Source organism: Podarcis liolepis (assembly GCF_965112155.1).
Source record: "Podarcis liolepis genome assembly, chromosome: 9".
In the NCBI taxonomy this organism is placed as follows: Eukaryota; Metazoa; Chordata; class Lepidosauria; order Squamata; family Lacertidae; genus Podarcis; species Podarcis liolepis.
Window position 1 is genome coordinate 25,950,081 of NC_139564.1, and position 18,072 is coordinate 25,968,152.

At 40.4% G+C, this 18,072-nt stretch overlaps 1 protein-coding gene across 6 annotated transcripts in view; it reads left to right on the plus strand.

Annotated features, from left to right (window-relative positions):
* Positions 1-18,072, plus strand: part of ANK2 (ankyrin 2) — a 322,811-nt gene that overhangs the window by 31,566 nt on the left and 273,173 nt on the right. For 4 of the 6 annotated variants that reach the window (XM_083459178.1, XM_083459166.1, XM_083459171.1 and 1 more), the window contains exon 2: positions 12,350-12,407. The exons of the other annotated variants lie outside the window; for them this stretch is intronic. In XM_083459178.1, coding sequence (XP_083315304.1) covers positions 12,387-12,407 — 21 coding nt within the window. In that variant the 5' untranslated portion in view covers positions 12,350-12,386. The remainder of the gene's footprint in view (positions 1-12,349; positions 12,408-18,072) is intronic. 6 annotated transcript variants of the gene reach the window in all.

Below are 18,072 nucleotides of genomic sequence, written 5' to 3' on the forward strand. Positions count from 1 at the left end.
CAACTTTGGATATCCTTCTCACACTTACGACATTACATATACATCATGTTGGCATCCAAGGAAAGTATAAATGAACAGTCTGAGAAGAGACATGAACCATTAGACTTCAGAGTGATTTGCACTTTCCTTGCTAGTAGACACAAAAGGTTTGATTTCTGCACCACTAAGCTAAGCAGCTTTGCTACAAAGCCCCAGTTGTTTTAAAGATTTTAAAACATTTATGAGGGATAGTTGCAGGTGCCATTTACAGGCACTTTGTGGAGGGAACCCTTTAAAATATATATAAGGAATTTTGCTTTAAAGCTAGACTGAGCAAGCATGTAGCTATGGAGGGATAATGAGATACACTTTAATTAGTCAACATTTTAAATCATGACATGTTTTAAAAGCACAACATTGGTTTTTTTTGTACATTAAAGTTGATTAAAGCAAGCACACTTGTGGCTCTCTTATAGTTCATGGCTTAATTATATTCAAACAGCAAGCAAGATATGGCTGCTGTTGCTGCACGCACCACCCACTTCTTCCTTTGCTGCAGCTAGGTGGAGTGTGCCCAATAAAAGTTTAGCTAAAGTAGCACAAGAACTGAGAGAAGTATCTGGGCCAAGAAGAATCTGGGGACCACCAAACCACAGATTCGGAAGCATAAGCTGAAACGTAGTTTACTTTACAAAGTGGTAGAGTTAGAAATTCTACCATATGTAATTTGTTTCCTTGTTTGCAAACAAGCTAGAAGTTTAGTTTATTTTATGTTCAGAAATTATAAAAATAAACTCCACCCAAAACAATGTTGAAAACCTCGTTAGGAAATGTCAGTTGCAAAAAGAGTCTATGTGTGAACCCAAGGCTTTGTGCTCCTATTCCAAAAAAAACCATGGTTTATCATGACATCTAAATAGAGCCAGTAACTGAATTTTGCAATTTCCCCCTCTTAATTACATGAATATATAGCTTCATATATCTTGGGTAGATTGACTAGGATGGTTGTTAAATTGCTTAGAAACAGTATCATCAGTATAAGGCAGCATTTCCCCATGAAATAGGCATGTGTAAATAGTAGCTGTTCCAAGAGTCAAATTAAACCCAATATTGCATGTAGTCAGATGAAGCCCTACACCTACAGATTGCACAGCACTTTTCAAAGGTGCTCTGTTTTTCAGTAAACATATTGTCTGTATTCTTTTACTGCAACAATATTTAATTTAATAATGTATGCCACATTGCTGATCAATGCTTAAAAATAAAACAAAAAAACCCATCTGCCATACATAGACTGGGCCAATCGTGTAAGAGCTTACCACCTATCATTGCAATTGAGTGGTGATGACCCAGTGATTGCCCCCACGTATTGGTGTCAGGCCTTTAAACATTACAGCAGCACTGTGGGGTCATCTTGTGGAAAAGGGACTTCCATGCTGCTATTATACTGCCTAAAATTCACCATGGTGACAAGAAATAAAATCAACTTTTGCTGGCCACCATACAGCTATTATAAGAGGCACAGAAGTGTTATTCAAGCCTGGAAACCAACAACCCTTCCATTAGCTTTTGCCTAGGAAAGCTATTTAAGAGAAACACTGAATTATCAGGGACATTCTACCAAAAGCACATGATCCCTCTTTTGTCAAGGAACTGGCTACTTGAGAAAAAAAGCTGTAGACATTGTTGTAAATGAAAAGAATTATAAGAAAGGAAAAGCAGACTTCTCCCCTACACCATCACTTACCTACATAATGAAAACTGTTGGAAGACAATGTGTTGTTCTGAAAAATGATCATCCTCTATCCCAGGGTCAGCTGTTGTAATATATATATATATAAAGGATGTGCACATGGAAAATAACCTCTGTATCACTGGTGGCCTAAGCCTTCAAATTTTCCTGAGCAGCTTTTCGTATTTGCATTTCAGAATGTTTTAATAGCTGTAGTGTTCTACTTGACTGGTCAATGAAAGGATAGTGTATCAGTGAGTCCTGCAGAAGAAAGCACTGGTAACTATGGTTAAGTTGTTAACATAAAATCCCCACTTCCTGATTGGCGAGAAATTCCAGGAGTAACGTCACTATTTTAATTTCCTTTGGATGAGCAACCACTGAAGACCTACGGCATCTTTGTAATGTTCGCTTTACTTGCAAGTTTACAAGCAAAGCATACATAGCAGTAAAAAATACTTTCAAGCAAGATAGCGGATCTACTACCCTGTGGCATCATCCCCAAAAGAGAATAAGAAAGAGCATGAATCCCAAGATCCGCAACAAGGGAAGCACTTGGGATTAGTGGTAGACCACATACTTTACATGTGTAAGATTCTAGGTTCAATTCCTGGCAGCTTCAGGTAGGAGTTTGAAAGATTGTGTCTGCAACCTTGGAGAGCTGCTGTCGGTAGGTAGACCACCCTGAGCTAGATACCTCTGTCTTAACTCAGCATTGTACGAGGCACGCTCCTCTGCTCCAGTTCTCTATGGCTCCATTAGCACATAACACTAAGACAGGTCAAGGTTTAGCGTGAATGTGCAGACTGCTGAAGAGTGCATCATGACTGCTTTCTTCCTCTTCCTTCTGCTTTGCTGTTGTGAGCTAAGCCATGGTTTTGTTTAGGATGTATAAACCATTAATAAACTTGGTTACAGCACATACTTTCTCTGGAGCAAGACAAACCGCAAGCCTGCATGAGACAGATGGGCCTGGGGTATAAATAATAAAATTATTATTACTAAGCCAATCTATGGCTAACCTCACAGCATTGCAGAAGCAGGATTGGAGTAGGAGGAGGAGGAAAGTGGTCATGATAAGGAACCTGCACATTCATGCTAAATCTTGGTTTGGGTTAGCATTATGTGTAAACTGATTCTCTGTCTCCAGATTCAAAACGGCAGCACTTCTGGTGTTTACATACTCGGTTCTTTCCTACACGTATCTATTCAAAAGTAAGTCCGTTTGAGTTTTATTGTGTGCTTAGTTGCAAGTGATTGCAGGCACATTTCCTCACATACTTACTTGCCACTCCACCCTTGAGTTGCCCATTTAACCATTAAAAGAACATTGGCACCCTTTTGACAATTTCTAGGCTCTAACCAAGGTGGCACTTTCAGGCAGAACCATAGCATTAGACCTATCCATAGGGGCAGGACTCATAAGAATATGAAATGGCAAAATTGCATAGTGGAACATAATTCTAGCCCTCCAAGCTAGAAGTAATTTTATGAGCAGTCAGTCAGTTTGACATTACTGCAATTACAAAGGTTTTGGAAATGTTCCTTCCATCTTCAGGAGTCCTCAGAGAGCATACACAATAATCAAGAAATAGAAGGTTTTTAGTTAAAATTGTTCAAAATTGTAAGATGGATAGGAAGCAAAATGAAACCTCTTGAGGCTTATGTTTCCAGAAGAAGTACCGGTACCAGCTGTTCAAAACAAAGTCTACTATCCTGTTTATGCACCTGAATAATGCAGGATGGATGGAAGTTCATACTCTTCATGACAATGGGGAAGTTTTAAAAAATATTGGGTGTAGCTTGTGTAGCATGGACAAACAAGATAATTTTGCTAGTCTGAAATAAAAGGCAATTTTTGCACCCCTGTGCTAAACATACATACTTGGAAGTAAGACTCAGGCCTGTTTATGTTACATATCAGTTTCGCTTGTACTCATTCATTTCTGTCTCATTTACTGTGGATTTTTTTTTAAGTATGAAAAAGAGTATTTTACCATTTTCTCCCAAAGTATACTTTCTCCCCTTAAAATATGCATTTTTGTATGCAGTTTTAAAAGTAAAATACTTTTTCATGTGCAGTTTTTGAACCAAGACTGCATCAAAAAATCCAGTCTGTGATCTGGCTAACAGCTGTATTCCAATCTATATATAAGCCCAGGATTAGCAAATTAGATCAGCTTGCTCTAAAATGCAGACCAAATGAATTTATCCATCTTATTGCTTGGTGCTACAGGTCATCCCTATGTGTCTTTGGGTAGTGTTGCATGGTTGGTTGGTTGTTTGTTTATTATATTTACATACCACCTTTATGGTTAGGCTAATAGTGATTGGCCCAAGGCCATCCATTGAGCTTCATGGCTGAGTGGAGATTTGAACCCTGCTCTCCCAGGTCCTAGTCGAACCATTACACCACAGTGGCTCTTCAGTGGAAGGTATGTGTTTGAAAGTAGCCCTCAAAATGTGGAAGACAGGAGAGCCTGGCGTGCTCTGGTCCATGGGGTCCCGAAGAGTCAGACACGACTAAACAACAACAAGCCCTCAAAAAGCAAAGTCCCCCTTCAGGTGGTAGAAAATATTTTTCCTTTAGTTTAATTTAATTTATCTATTTATCAAAATTTACATATTGTTTCACTCTAATAAAATATCTTATTTCTGATTGGCTAAATTTGGCATTCGTCAAGGCACATACAGTACAATGCAAAGAAATAATGTTGGCCCATAAAAAAGCCGGAATCTGCTGATAGGCAGGTGGATGTGTAACACTTACGCGCAGCACCCTGTCAGCTTGTTTGACAGGTAGAGTTTTTAAAAAAGGAAAGACAGCTGTGTTACCTACATGTTCTCGAAATAAACTGAAAGACGGGAGGTTTAATTGGCAGGGGGCAGAGCTAGACATTTCGGGATGTCAAATGTTCATCTTAACAGCAAATGTTTCTGCAAATAAGCCCATGCTCTACTTAGCTTCATTTGTGACTGTATTTCTTTTGTCTGTATTCAAGTATGAACAGTTTTATAACTGGAGTCATTGCCACAGCAAATGCAAGTAGAGGGAAAAGGAAGCTGAAATGTTTTCTCCATGGCATTATGCGTTCTTTAAATGTTAAATAGATTAATTATAATAAAAATGCAGATTTTAAGCAGGAGGATTTCATAGATTTAGTAAAAACTGAGAGGATTATAGGGACAGGTAACTTTAGAGAGCTCCTATGCTCAAGGGATGAACCCCCCCCCCCTTCATTAAGGAATCATAAATATTATTTGATCCTTTCTCTAGGACTAAGTAGCTTACTAGCCTATTAAAGTTTGGGATTAGCTTTTTGCAGACAACTTGGCACCAGATATTACAAATATACACTGGCACTTTGGTCATCAGTGGAATTACTGATTAAATTACGGCAATTGAATATCAGGGTGGTTTACCACAACTTAGAAAAAAACTAAAATGCATCATTAAATTTATCCATATAATAGTACAAACAAGCAGTGCTTTTTTCTGGGGGTGCGCACGCCCCTAAACATTTTGTGAATCTAAGTTTGGCCTCATTGAGGGCCAGTATTTCAATATAAGTAGGAAAATGAGAGTACCTCTAAACATTTATTTATTTATTTTAGAAAAAAAACTTCAAACAAGATACAGTTTCAGCAGATAAAATGTTTTAAAAACAAGAGATTCATTCACTAAAATATCCTGTTTATATATATATTTGTGATTAGGAGATCAGGGAGACACTGCTAGTTCTTGTACATCCTTGCTGTTTCACCTGCTCTCAGCCCCACACATTTTCCCATTCTTTCTATGGTTTGCTTCAGTCATGATCTAGTATGCAGAGTTTGCTAACCTTTTTGGAGCAAGGACACATTTCGAATTTTGAGAGTCACAAAATCACTGCCACACAGAGCTGCATTGGTCCAACCCAGATTTTCCTCACTGAGCATGAGGAAGGGCTATGGTCAAGCCCATGCATTGCATGGAAAGTATCCCAAGTTCATTCCCTAGCCTCCGCAGGTAGGGCTCTAAAATATTTTGGTATGAAATCTTTGAGGACTGCTGCTAGTTACTGCAGACTAGGGATAGCAAACTCATAGCCTTCCAGATGTTGTTGAACTACAATGCCCATCATCCTTAATCATGTGGGTTGGGGATCCTGGGAGTTGTAGGATCATAGGTTGGCCACATTGAATGGTCAGGCTTGATATAAAATAGCTTCCTATGTCAATGGCAATGTAATGCTGTATCTGCGTACTACATATCATGGAAAGAAGAGAAGATTCACTGTTTTCCAATTGGGGACATTACTTCTGCACTGGACAAGAATAGTCCATTAGCAGGTCTAGCTGCTGACTGCAAGCAAAATTAAATTTTATGGTTTTTGGCAAGGTTGTATTTGTAAGATCATTTTTAAAAAGCTTTCAGGTTTTGAAAGCAGTTGTTGGCGTGAATCATTTAGGCGGTCACTGTTTTTAATATTGGGCAGATTGTGTAATTTACATCTAGAACTGTATTGTGTTTGTGAGTCAAACTTTCACTGTGTTCCAGGAAAACTGCACAAAGGCCGTATTTGTTCTGCCTCTTATGTGACTCCTCTGATTCAGTTCCAGGCAAGTTCACTGAAGCTATTTGACACAGGGGGAAAAAGGAACTTAGTTTTAGAACAGCTTTTAATGGGGAATAGCCAGACCAGCTGGCTTGCAAAATGTCTAGTAAAAACTTAGATAAAGGAAAGATTTTTCCATGAACACATTTAGCCTCATTACTACTTTTAAACTTTTTTAAAAGTACAAGAAATGTGTACTGATAAAACGTAATACATCATAATATTATAATAATTGTAATATAATGGTTTTGAAACTTACTAATACAGTGCAAGGGAACTCAATATTATTTATATTTCAGGCTTTAATTCTATACACATTTGCTTAGGAAAAAGTCTTAGAGAGAGAGAGAGAGTCAGTGAGGTGTAGTGGTTAAGAGCAGTGGACTCGTAATCTGGTGAACCGGGTTTGATTCTCCGCTCCTCCACATGCAGCTGCTGGGTGACGTTGGGCTAGTCACACTTCTCTGAAGTCTCTCAGCCCCACTCACCTCACAGAGTGTTTGTTGTGGGGAAGGAGATTGTTAGCTGCTTTGAGACTCCTTAGGGTAGTGATAAAGCAGGATATCAAATCCAAACTACTACTTCTTCTGGCTCATCCAGACTTGGCCTTGTCCTGCTGCTTTCTCCCAGGGAAACCTGATCTTTACCGCTGATTCTGAGGAAATGTCAATCGGGTTTTCCAGTTGCTCCAATTTATTGTTAATGAATGGGTTTTCCCAGCAAAAATGGTGGGGCAATGGCAAAACCACTTGGAATCTGCTCGGACCCCTGCTTTCTAGGCATGGGACAAGCTCAAGTCTGGATGAGTCCTTGCTGAGTAGAGTGGGATTTACTTGAGGAAGAGCTGCAGCTCAGTGGTTAAGCCTCTGCCTTGCTCAGCTGGGTTCAGTCCAGGTATGGCTGGGAACATCCCCTGCCTGAAGCCCTGGAGAGCTGTTGCCAGTCATTGGTATACAGTACTACAGTAAATGGGCCCTTGGTATAAGGCAGCTTGCTGTGTTCCTAAAGCTGAGTATACATGCATAGGATTGTGTTGCATGACTGTTATTTTACAGGTTTTGTGGCTTTTGGATTATTGTCGTTCCTTGCTTATTGCTTGTTCAAGAAACCAAGCTGCATAATTACTAAGAAATGTTTATCAATTGGTGACATATACTGAGTTGGTTCAGTATATGTGTTTCCCATATATTAATAAATCATATTTCCACAATGGCCCCATTGGGCAGCTCTTAACTCATGGGTCTCGCTCATAGCTTTTAACGCAAGTCCAAATGCAGCTAAGGCCTTTTCAGCCTCACTGATGCCGTGAAGTTAGGTTGCATTTAACTCACTGGCCGCTTCCACTTTGCTGAGCTCTAGTAGCTGGGGAAAAACAGAGACATCTTATCATTCTCCTGAATTCATCATTTGCAGTGGTTGCACTTCTGATTTAGAGCACTGATCATCCACTGTAATTACTGTATGTACACCCAGAGAAATACATCAAGCAGCATTGGAAGTGCTTAATGCTTGCTAGGTCTCGCAGTTTGTCTTTTTATCCCATGGCATGTGCTCTTCAACTAAAGTGAAATAAGTCCAGAAAAACATTTATGGGGTTTGGATCTATCTTAGCCTTAAAATGGAGGACACTGCAAAAAAATTCCTTATAATAATGCATTTTAATATGTATTTTATGTATACTTTATGCACATTAGTATTTGCATTTTTGTTAGGTAGGTTTGCTTATAAATAAGCAAATTTCTCCCCCATCCTGAGCTGCAGTTACTAATGGGGGGGCGGCGGCTTGTTACCTATCTACATGGGAAATAAAGCTTGCCTGTGGCTATTTTCCGCTCCCCCACAATTTAGCCCACGTTTAAGCTCCGGGGGATCACAAGAAAAATGCCTTCACCAGTGCTGCTTGTTCCTGGGGACACCCACTGCTGGTATGGAAACTCTGCATGCCATGCAGAGAGGTCAAATGATGAACCAGTCTTGGCACTGCAAACCAGGAATGGAATACTGCCTAAGGAAAGCAGCTATCATTGGATGATAGCAGGGAAGTGAGAAGATTTATTAGAAGATATAGTACATTTCAGTGTTTTGCCTTTTTCAGGGACAGAAAGATCTTGTTCTACGGATCTGTATTTTATTCAGACCATGTGGTTGGAAAAAAAGAATGCAAAATGAATTGGACACACCATGTCTAATATTTCTTTCTCTCTCTCTTGAGCTGCATTTTGAGGCTTGGCCTCCCCTCTCCCTTTTGGCTTCCTATTCTTTTGATGCTATCCTCCTTCCTTTTGCCTGGATTCCAGCTTCAAGGTGCCCTTGAGTGATGGATCTTCCATCCCTAAAATAACAAGCTGCTTGTCCAGCAGCCTCTGATATTTTTTTTAGGTGTTATATACCTTCTGTTAGGCTCCAGGGCAGGGGCAGCTTCCTTTTGCTGGGGTGAGGGCTGCATTCTCCCAAGACCAACCCTCAAAGTGGCTATGGGCAAAGCCAAAATTCTGAACCTTTTTGCCTCATTAAATCTTCTTCTTCTTCTTCTTTGACGATCATTCGTACCCGAGTAAGATTGTCTTCCATAAGCACGGTCTTAACTGTGAGTCCGTAACACACTGAACTCCACCACACACTCCCCAATTTTGCTTCCACCCAGTTTCTCATTTTTGTAGTCTTGAGTTCAGTTTCTACATCAGTGTGCAAATTTATTTTAAGATTCCTCAGACCATTATCTGCAGCATTTTCGTGCATATTTCTCTTAATACAAATATTTTTACAAGCAATTTCCCCTAATATAATGTGTTTTTGTATGCTGTTTCCACCAACATATCCATTTTTATGCACACTTTCCTCTAATGCACACACTTTGGTGTACACTTGTTTGGTTGGAGAACTGCATTATTCTTATTCATTTCATTTCAAATTGGGAGAAGTGTGAATTCTGATCTACAGTTAAATTTTGGTTTGTGCATTGCTTCCAGAAGCACAAATTAGGTAGGTTCACATTGCAATGTAAACCGAACAGTATTTCTCCTCCACCCCTATTTCCACCACTTTCCCTCTTACTCCCTATTAATTTTCACTCAATTCCTTCATTTCAAATCCCTTATTTAATCTCCCCTTTCCTTATTCCCCTATTAATTTTCACCCCTTCCATATTCTGTACTAATTGCTATCCATTTCCCCTCTTATTCCCATATTAATTTGTTAACCTCCCCCCTCACTCCCTAGTAATCATTGTTCATTTAGAAAGCATTGACCCCAATCACCTTATCCCTCCACCTTGAGTTCATCAATTCGTTAAGAATGCACCAATCACTGAAGTAAAACCAACTGCCTCCCCCCTTCAGTAATTAAGCTAATCCATTTATTTATTCATTATCTATTTATTTATTAATGATCCATTTATTATTATCCAGTTTCTGAGGGAAGCATCTTTGCCCCCACAGGTGACTCTCAGCACTTTCTCAAATTGAATTCTCTATACAGTACCTCGGGTTACATACGCTTCAGGTTACAGACTCTGCTAACCCAGAAATAGTCCCTCAGGTTAAGAACTTTGCTTCAGGATAAGAACAGAAATCGTGCTCCGACGGCGTGGCAGCAGCAGAAGGCCCCATTAGCTAAAGTGGTGCTTCAGGTTAAGAACAGTTTCAGGTTAAGTACGGACCTCCGGAATGAATTAAGTACTTAACCCAAGGTACCACTGTAACAGCATGCAACTGCTATTTAGTTAAGCTATTCATTCTTGTACAATTTAGTTGTTGTACAATTATTGTGGCCATAGTTATGAATCTTCTTGCCAGCCCATTCCCTTGTGGATGGGAAGACTGGGAAGTGATATGTCTGAAATCTTACATTGGTCCAAATGCTTACAATTCAGAGCTGGCCAACAGTGTCTATGATTACTTTTTCCATGATACTAACATGGGGAAAACGAGTCTTTCACTGTTCTGTGAACTTTTGGCTTGAAGTCCTAGGGAGAAGCAAAATTGCTGCAATTCTTAAAAAAAACCACCTCACTAAGTTTGAAGGCCCTGCTTTCCCCAAAAAGCTTTAATGTAATCAAGGATTTCAGGAATGAATGAATAAGTGTGATTTCCATGATGTTAATACAGGGTGTGATCAATGAAGTGTTTTGAAATTGGGGATGTCTCATAGATACAATATAGTACACCTGCAAAAATAAAGGTTGTTGTAATGTACTCCCAAAACTTCAGTGAGCAATTGCACACCTGGTTTTGAGCACCTGCTTCATAATTTTGCAAGTGATAAGCTGGTGCTTTACTGGTGCCCCATGGCTCTCAGCTTTATTTTTTTTCTTTTAAAGGAAGACTCTAGCCATCCTAGAAAGAAAGTTATGCAGAAAATATTAAAACAAATAAACAAAAACATTAAAATACAAGGAGCCTTTAATCAAACAGACAGTGCATTTTGTCATTAGTTGGTTAGCATAAGCCAAATACCAAGAAAGCATTGTGTGGCTCATTTGAAGAGGAAGCACCAAGCATTACATTTTAATTCCTCCTAAGTGCACTGCATAGCTAATGCACAAAGAGCATGATCAAGTTTAAAGTGGGACGAGGCATTAGGAGAATTTGTGAACTGTAGTTGGCAGCAACAGCTTGTTTGGAAAGGCCTAATCAAATACAGAGTATCCAACAGACTGAAGTTTTATTTTTCAGAAAGAATAATGTGAACTTGGCTCCTTCAAAGGCTGAATAGGAATGTCTTCCAGAGCATAGAAGCAACTGCTTTTGTGCAGTAGCTGTGAAATTTTGGCAATGTTGATTATCTCGCCTATAAAAAGAGCTCTTGAATGCTGGCAGCTTTATAGTTCAGTCTATAAAGTTTCCTTGCCATGTTGAGAAAAACCTTTTCTCATTACCTTTTACTTTGCTTTTGCAAGATATTTAAATTTCTTGTGCCGCTTTGCAGGCTTATCATGTAGCAAAGAGAGAAGGTGATTGTCACAGGAATTATATGTCTCAAAACCCTGTCCAAGTATTTCTGTACACAGCCTTTAATTATATATACTGAAATTTCATTAAAAAAATATCAAAGCACTTTACATCAATTAAAGACTCCCTCACACTAAGAAAACTCTTAAAATGTATCTCCAGAAGACCATTACAGATATAGTCTTAATTGTTGGCATAAGCACGATGGCAAATTCATGCTGTTCTTGTGAATACTGGGCACTACTTTTGTAATGCTTAGAAAAGTTGGAGAGAGATATTCACAAAGACGGGTTTCTTGTAGTTTTAGAATGCATGCCAAAAGAATGTGCTGAAATCTTTGCATACGGTTGTTGCAAATACAGCTTGCTGCTGCACATCTGAAAGAACAAAGATGCAGCATTTTCTGGGGATGATGGGTCAGTGTGCATGCAGAGCATGCCCCCAGGAAGCCCAGGGTAACAGCCAAAGTCCCAGCACTGTGTCAAGGCCCATAGCTAACACCTGCCTTGAACCCTACCTGAATATCTTTTTCTAGCTCAGTGCTCTAAGCAGTTGAGAGTGGGTGGGTCATGTAAGGGGAACATTGCAGGAAGGTAAAAGGTGGCTGGATCCCACCATCTAGGGTGCTGCTACTGCCCACCTCCAAAAAAAAGTTTGGAATGACCCACAGGTGGACAAGAGAGCCAACCAGAGGGCACTTTTCCCAGGGCCACCTCAAACCCCACACATCCAATGTTGTGATAAGAGTCCTTTGACTAGACCCAAATACATATTTGAATCAGTCAGAGGATACTCAGTTCACTTAGGTCTTGCTTGGTGTGGAAGAAAACCTCTACCTACTTCAATGTTCCTATGCCATTCTGGTACTTTAAAAGTCAGCATTTCAATGTGGCTTTCACAGAGAATCTGATTAAAGACTTATTCCCAGGAGAATGTTTATAGGACTGCCGCCTCAAGCTTTGTGAAGTGGGGAAAAATCACTTCAAGTTGTATAAAAAAACTATTGCAGTTCAGCAAATCAGCATACAGTGAAATTAAAGTATAATGAAGTCTATTGTAAAGATCTAATGTGTGATTTTTTCCCCTTCTAGGTAAGTAACTGAATGGGAAGATGAACAGACATTTCAAATGACCACCATGTTGCAAAAGGTACCCTGGTATTTTATTTATCTGAAACAAAGGAGCCATGAAGAAGTCGGCCATGTTTATATGTAGCTGAAAGTGTTGTTCATAACTGTTTAAATTATTCCTCGCTCTGAACAAACACCTATTACCCAAATTAAAAAGTCATGTGATTTTCTAGTTTACCATTCTTCAATAATTTTACTGCTACAGTTTTGTGCACGTTCCTGCGCAAACTTCTAATAATAGACGAAATCCAGTCTTTAGTCACCCTCTTTTAACTCCAATTATATTTCTAAGGAAATACAGAAAAATACAACCTTTGGTACAAACAGAATTTGGTCCTGTTTCTTGAAAGAGAAATTTGAACACAATTCTGACCCACTGATGTTAGGCTGGAACAAAGGTAGCAGGTAGAAACTTTGCAACAGGGAGTTTAGGGAGTTGAGTGCCATATCAACCCCACTGATCTGCCAAGGGACCTGATTCTTAGGCTCTCCTTTACACCAGCCTGGAACTGGTGAAGCAAAAACGTAAGGAAAAATGCCCTGCTCCTTATGAGCTGACTGACAAGCCAGCAAAATTTTGGGATGCAATGGTCAATCCATCTTTCTGTTCCTTCCCAAATGCAGAGTTCTGCCTTTCTTGGAATGATAGCTTGAGATGTATGGTGACAGCCCTGGATGTATAATACTGATCAATAGAAATAGTTGTGTTTGTCCAGGGCTCAAGAAATAATATTCAGTTGACTGGAGCAGTGGTATGATGAAACAGAGGAGTTGATCCATTCTTAGTATGTCCCGGTTTTTTGACTGAGTCCCTGTGATTTATCTTCTTTACTTGCATGGAAATCAGACTTCAATGCTGGTCATAAAAGTGGCAGATTTACCATTATGTCTGACTCCTTAAGAGATTACATCATGGAGTAACCTTGGAAGAACCAAATGGCTTATTAGCTGTTCTCTAGACAAATAGTTATGTGCCAGCCAGAGTATTACTTCAGAATGTAAGTGCTTGCTACGTGATGGAAGGATGCTGCTGAAGAGAAGCTTGTAATAAAATCAGGGCTCTTTTTCTAGAAAAAGAGGTGGTGGAACTTGCTGAGCTTTTTTTTATGGGAGCATCCAGCCAAGGTTATTGAGCTTTTTTAGGGAGGCAAACAAAGTTGTTTTTTACGGGAGCACCCACCTTCTCACGCACCCCACTGCCCCTTTTCAGTGACACTGATGCTGCAGTGATTAATGGAGCAAAGAGGTGATAGAACTCAAGTGCTAAGCCCTAAATAAAATATTTGTGCCTGTAGCTTTAAGGATCCACTATATTACTTGTTTTAGGGCTTCTCATATACAAAAAACAACAATTCATCCAACAAGAGTTTTAGCCAGGATGATTCTGTACAACCGAAAGTTCACCAGAAAAAGAAGCAAAAAGTAAAATTTTAAAAAACAACTAGTTTACTTCTTGTTCTTCTTTCTTATCAGCTATGCATTACTTTCTAGTAACGGGCATTCTGAGTTATAGCCCAGTAGAATGTTTCATTGCCAAATGATCATGAATGTTTCATATATACTACATTTTGCAGTACAAACCTTTCTCCTTTTTACATTTTCCCTAAGAAATTGGGTAAAATTGGTATGCAAAGTTATCAGGGATATTCAGTTTATTCCAATTCATGTTGCAGTGCAGATAAGCCACTCTAATGCTGCCCAGTTCTACTCCATAAGTCCCATTATACCTAAGCATTGGTCATATAGCTGGGGTTGATGGGAGTTGTAGTCTAACAACAACTGGAATACCACGTGACCTACCCCTGTTTATGTCTTTCTCTTGTTTTTAAAATGACTGCCACAGTCTCTCCACGAACATTATTTTTCCATAATTTGTATGCCTACAATTTATCTGGAATTAAAATTCATGGCTCATGCAAGGGAATAGCTCTAATGATTTAAAAATGAAATTATAGTGATCTGTTTCAGGCAATTTAGTATATTGCCTCTGACGTACTGTTCCAATGAAATCTAAAAAGCTTCCTGTTGGAAATGTATCTTTCGTATTTTTCTCTCCCATTGCTTGCAATTATAATTTGAAGTCAATTTTCACTGGCTTGCTGCAGCTGTGCATATTACTTTTAAACACTTTCCCAAACTGAATAATGCTGCAAAAATGAAAGGTACCCCCCCCAGTATTGATGAAACAGGCTAGACAAAGATTATATGCTTCTGTTTAGGAAGACTACTTTAGTTATTGAAATAGTGGGTTCATGTTGTTATTCATTTCTGGGTAATTTGCACTTGAAAGCAAACAGCAGGAGTGGACAACTAGTTCTTCACTGAGGGCCACTTTATTTCTAGTAGACCAGAGGAGTGTACCTACTAATTTATATGCAGTAGTATGCCTTTAGCCCAATCTGCACATACTTTGTATTATTATGTTTTGTGTCAAAGTACTTTTTATGGAAACAACCCAACCAATTCAGCAGGAAGTGGGAATATAGTACAGATACTCAGTTAATAGAACACCACTGGTAGGTAACACAGATCAGGCAGAGACCACAGTAGTCAATTATTTGTGTACAGATAGTTTGCATTGTTGATATGATTCCTGCGGTGAACAGGGCAAACACAGTTCTCGAGGAGCATGGCTGCTGCACTGGTAAAATAGTAGTATAGAAGAACATCTGGTTAAACCACAAGATCACATGAAAAAAGCCATATTCTTATTTTGTGTTGAAACCTCTGGCTTTTCAATGACTGCAGTGTACAAACATAAGAGTCACAGTTGTTGCTTCACCCATATTTGCTGCTGGTCCCAGCCAGGTCAGTCTCTGCCACCATTGGGATGAGGCTCATGGAAGTCTCCTCATGAGGGAATTTGCCCTTCAAAAGGATTTCTCACCCCCAGCGTAGTTCATCTGATCTTCCTCCTCCTACATGGTTTCAGTATTCCCCTGTTGTCGGAATTGTATGGGAAGCAGGCATCAATGAAAAGCATCTACAACTTGTAAAAGCCAATTCTGGCTTCAAGCGACAGGTCCCAACTGGGGCCCCATCAAAATGCTGCGCGACAGCAAGCCGTATGCAAAAAATGCTTATCATGGCATATGCTTGTGTCTAAAGGACCTTGTGTCGAAAACGAGAGCTCTGTTTTATTTTAAATGAATGGCTTGTGGTGTTTTTGTGTGTGGTGATGTAAATAAAGGGAAGAGGATTGAGAGAACATTAGTATGTGGTAGATGATTTGTGAATATTATTATTCCCTGTTGACATGAAGGATTTAGCCAGTTATGTTGGCAGCTGCTTTATCCACCTGGCTCAAGGCCTGTACATAAACTGCCCTTCCTTGTAGCAGCTGACGGGTGTTTCCCAGCTGGAGGCATCTACCTAACTCCTTGCAGCAAACTAGACTGTCAAGGTCATTCAGTCTTAAGAGAAGCGTTGCCTTTGCATGACATTGCAAAGTGATCAAGGAAAAGGTTGCACTTGTGCTTGCTCTTTGCGGAGCCCATAAAGGCCACAGATTCCCTAAAGTATTCATTACTTCCCTGTGAACAGAAAGAGTATTCTCCAACGCAGTGGTAGGAAACCTTAGTTGTGGCCCTTCACTCCTCTCTCTCTGGCCCTTGAAGGTCTCCCCAGACCCACTTCTCCCCCAGGGCACACCTCTCACTGGCACTCCTTTGCACCACCCTCCAGTGCTTTTGCATGGTCAGACCCAGAAACCTCCCCCCTAAATAAAGACAAACTTGACTCAAATTTTAGTTTTGGTTTTTGGCAGAATTTAGGCCATAACTTGTTACAGCAAGTGACTGGTTGCATAGGCTCTGGGTCGACTAGTTCCCTGCCATGCAGGTAGCGCTGACCCAGGGATTCCAGCATAGGTCAGCCAAGGGTGAACACTTGGATAAGCGGAAAGCCAGGAACAGGCTATCTCCGCCACCCAAATGTCCCCCCTGGACTCAGACACAAACCATCGAGTTCCTGAATTCCTTTAATGGAATAACCTTCACATAGGGATGGTGAGAGTGTTCTCCCAATCTCTATCACCTGAACCAGAGCCTATCTGCAACCTTACAAGTTGTGATGATTTGCTACATGGCAGGTGAAACCCAAATGGCAACAGCCAATCAGCCAAGTGGGGAAAATTCCTGACATGCCCCTGTCCCAACGACAGACGAAACACGAAGGCATAGCAAGGTCAAGCGCAAAGTCCTAAAAGTAGGGAGAGGTGGGTGGGTGTTCCGAATGCACACGCCAAAAGAGGAAGCTCTGGGTCACGTGCATGGGCATAAATAGGTCTCTTGAACCATTTGGACTGTGTCCCATTGGCCAGATTGCACCCAGCTATGGGGGACCTACCAATCGGGTGTTGTGGCTGACCAGTCATACCCACCCACAACACAGAGTGTCAGTTTCCAGGTCTCACCTCCCTCTTTAAGGGAGGATCCGATTTGCCTGAATGGGATGTACTCTCAAATTCCTCCTGCGTTCCTGGATAGAGCATACAGGGGAATGTGTGTAGAAACCAGCTTACCATACAGAGGAAGATTTACATACATTACTCTGCCATCTTTTGCCTCTGGCTCCTCCCAGCACTGGCATGTGACTGCAGAAGGTTGCCCAGAAGGGTATGAGGCCCTCTTCAGGCTGAAAAAGGTTCTCCATTATGCCTGCTCAACACAGTGATTTTGGAATCTTGTCACGAGGGACTAATCTACACCGGTCAGTTATAACATAAGAAATGTGTTATAAAAAGGTAACGCCAGAGGGGCTGTAGACAGTGATCCTTCGTCAGTGAGAAAGTGCATTGAGAATTATTTTACATTTTTAAAATAGCATTTTCACATAGCATCTGTGTAGATGCAGCCAGGGTCATGGGTCTATATTTTATAAGATGCTTGATTGAAGTGAGGAAAAGGGATTCCATTTGAGTTTTGCGTACCCCTCAACTGTCCTGATAAAACTGGGGCATCCCTTTTTTGTGCAATAACACGGCGGCCATTTTGGGTGCTGTGCTCTCCTGCTGTGATCTCACCCCCCCCCCCAAAGTGCTTTTTTCAGGGTCGCAATCTTGTGAGAGTCATGTGTGGGAGCATGGCCCCAGAAGATGGTGTCCCATTTTTTTGCCTCAGCGTGTTGGAGGGTATGGTATAGTAACACCGCAATCCTACATATTCAATGGAGCATATGGTGCTGCAATTCCTAGAGTTTCCTCTGAAGAGGGATTGGCTGTTAAGCCACTCTGGAAACTGTAGGAGGGGAATAGGGGCCTCTTTTTGCCCAGTACCCTTAGCAACCTACAGCTCCTACAATTCTTTGGTGGAATCATCCTGCTTTAAATGTATGGTGTGAATGTGGCCTTGGTCTGGATATCTTCTTTTCTACCAAATCTTTTAACTGTGGCTCAGCACTAAAGCTTTGCGGCTTCATCAGCTGCATTTCAAATACTGGCTTGGAATAAACTCAAATAAATATTTGTATTGGGCATGGAGGCGGTGATTTGCATTGTGCTTCAGGGAAGAGAGAGCTTATTTGTTATTCATCTCTGTAGATCTAACTGACGCTAGCTGGTTTTTACAAAGAGAATGTCAGTGATCCGACACTCCCCAAAGTCTAAGCTGGATGCAGAAAAACTTTTCAAGCCTATTATTTGCTAGTACAGGGGGGAGAGTAAAATATATAGAATTTTGCTTTGG